Source organism: Austrofundulus limnaeus, unplaced genomic scaffold (genome assembly GCF_001266775.1).
Source record: "Austrofundulus limnaeus strain Quisiro unplaced genomic scaffold, Austrofundulus_limnaeus-1.0 Scaffold681, whole genome shotgun sequence".
Lineage (NCBI taxonomy): Eukaryota > Metazoa > Chordata > Actinopteri > Cyprinodontiformes > Rivulidae > Austrofundulus > Austrofundulus limnaeus.
Window position 1 is genome coordinate 237482 of NW_013953083.1, and position 466 is coordinate 237947.

General features: G+C 54.1%; 1 protein-coding gene and 1 long non-coding RNA gene across 2 annotated transcripts in view; both read right to left on the reverse strand.

Annotated features, from left to right (window-relative positions):
* Positions 1-206, reverse strand: part of LOC106531848 (uncharacterized) — a 1765-nt gene extending 1559 nt beyond the window's left edge. Inside the window, exon 1 of the long non-coding RNA XR_001311998.1 lies at positions 10-206. This is a non-coding gene — a long non-coding RNA (uncharacterized LOC106531848). The remainder of the gene's footprint in view (positions 1-9) is intronic.
* The window catches only part of mynn (myoneurin), a 7195-nt gene that overhangs the window by 4105 nt on the left and 2624 nt on the right, over positions 1-466 (reverse strand). Inside the window, exon 3 of the mRNA XM_014027761.1 lies at positions 213-460. Coding sequence (XP_013883215.1) covers positions 213-460 — 248 coding nt within the window. The remainder of the gene's footprint in view (positions 1-212; positions 461-466) is intronic.

A 466-nucleotide genomic window follows, 5' to 3' on the forward strand; every position in this document is an offset into this window, starting at 1 on the left:
CATGCTAACCTGATAATACAGCTACAAGCCTAAAGTTAGCTTGTAACTGTAGCGCCATGCTAACCTGAAGCTACAGCTACAAGCCTAAAGTTAGCTTGTAGCTGTAGCGCCATGCTAACCTGATGCAACAGCTACAAGCCATAAGTTAGCTTGTAGCTGTAGCTCCACGCTAACCCAGCCCCTCACCTGTATGGACCCCCCCAGTCCCTCACCTGTGTGAATGCGCAGGTGAGTCTTGAGCTGCGTGGCCTGTCTGAAGGTCTTGGAGCAGAAGATGCAGGAGAAGGGTTTGAGTCCTCGGTGGATCTTCTCGTGGCGCCGCAGGCTGCTCATGTCTTTGAAGAGTTTGTCACACTCGCTGCAGGACAGGGTCATTTCTCCCATCTCTGTGGGGTCCTGCTCCCCGACCTCACCTTCCTCCTCCTCCTCATCCTCCTCCTCTTCCTCCTCCTCTTCATCAGGCCCC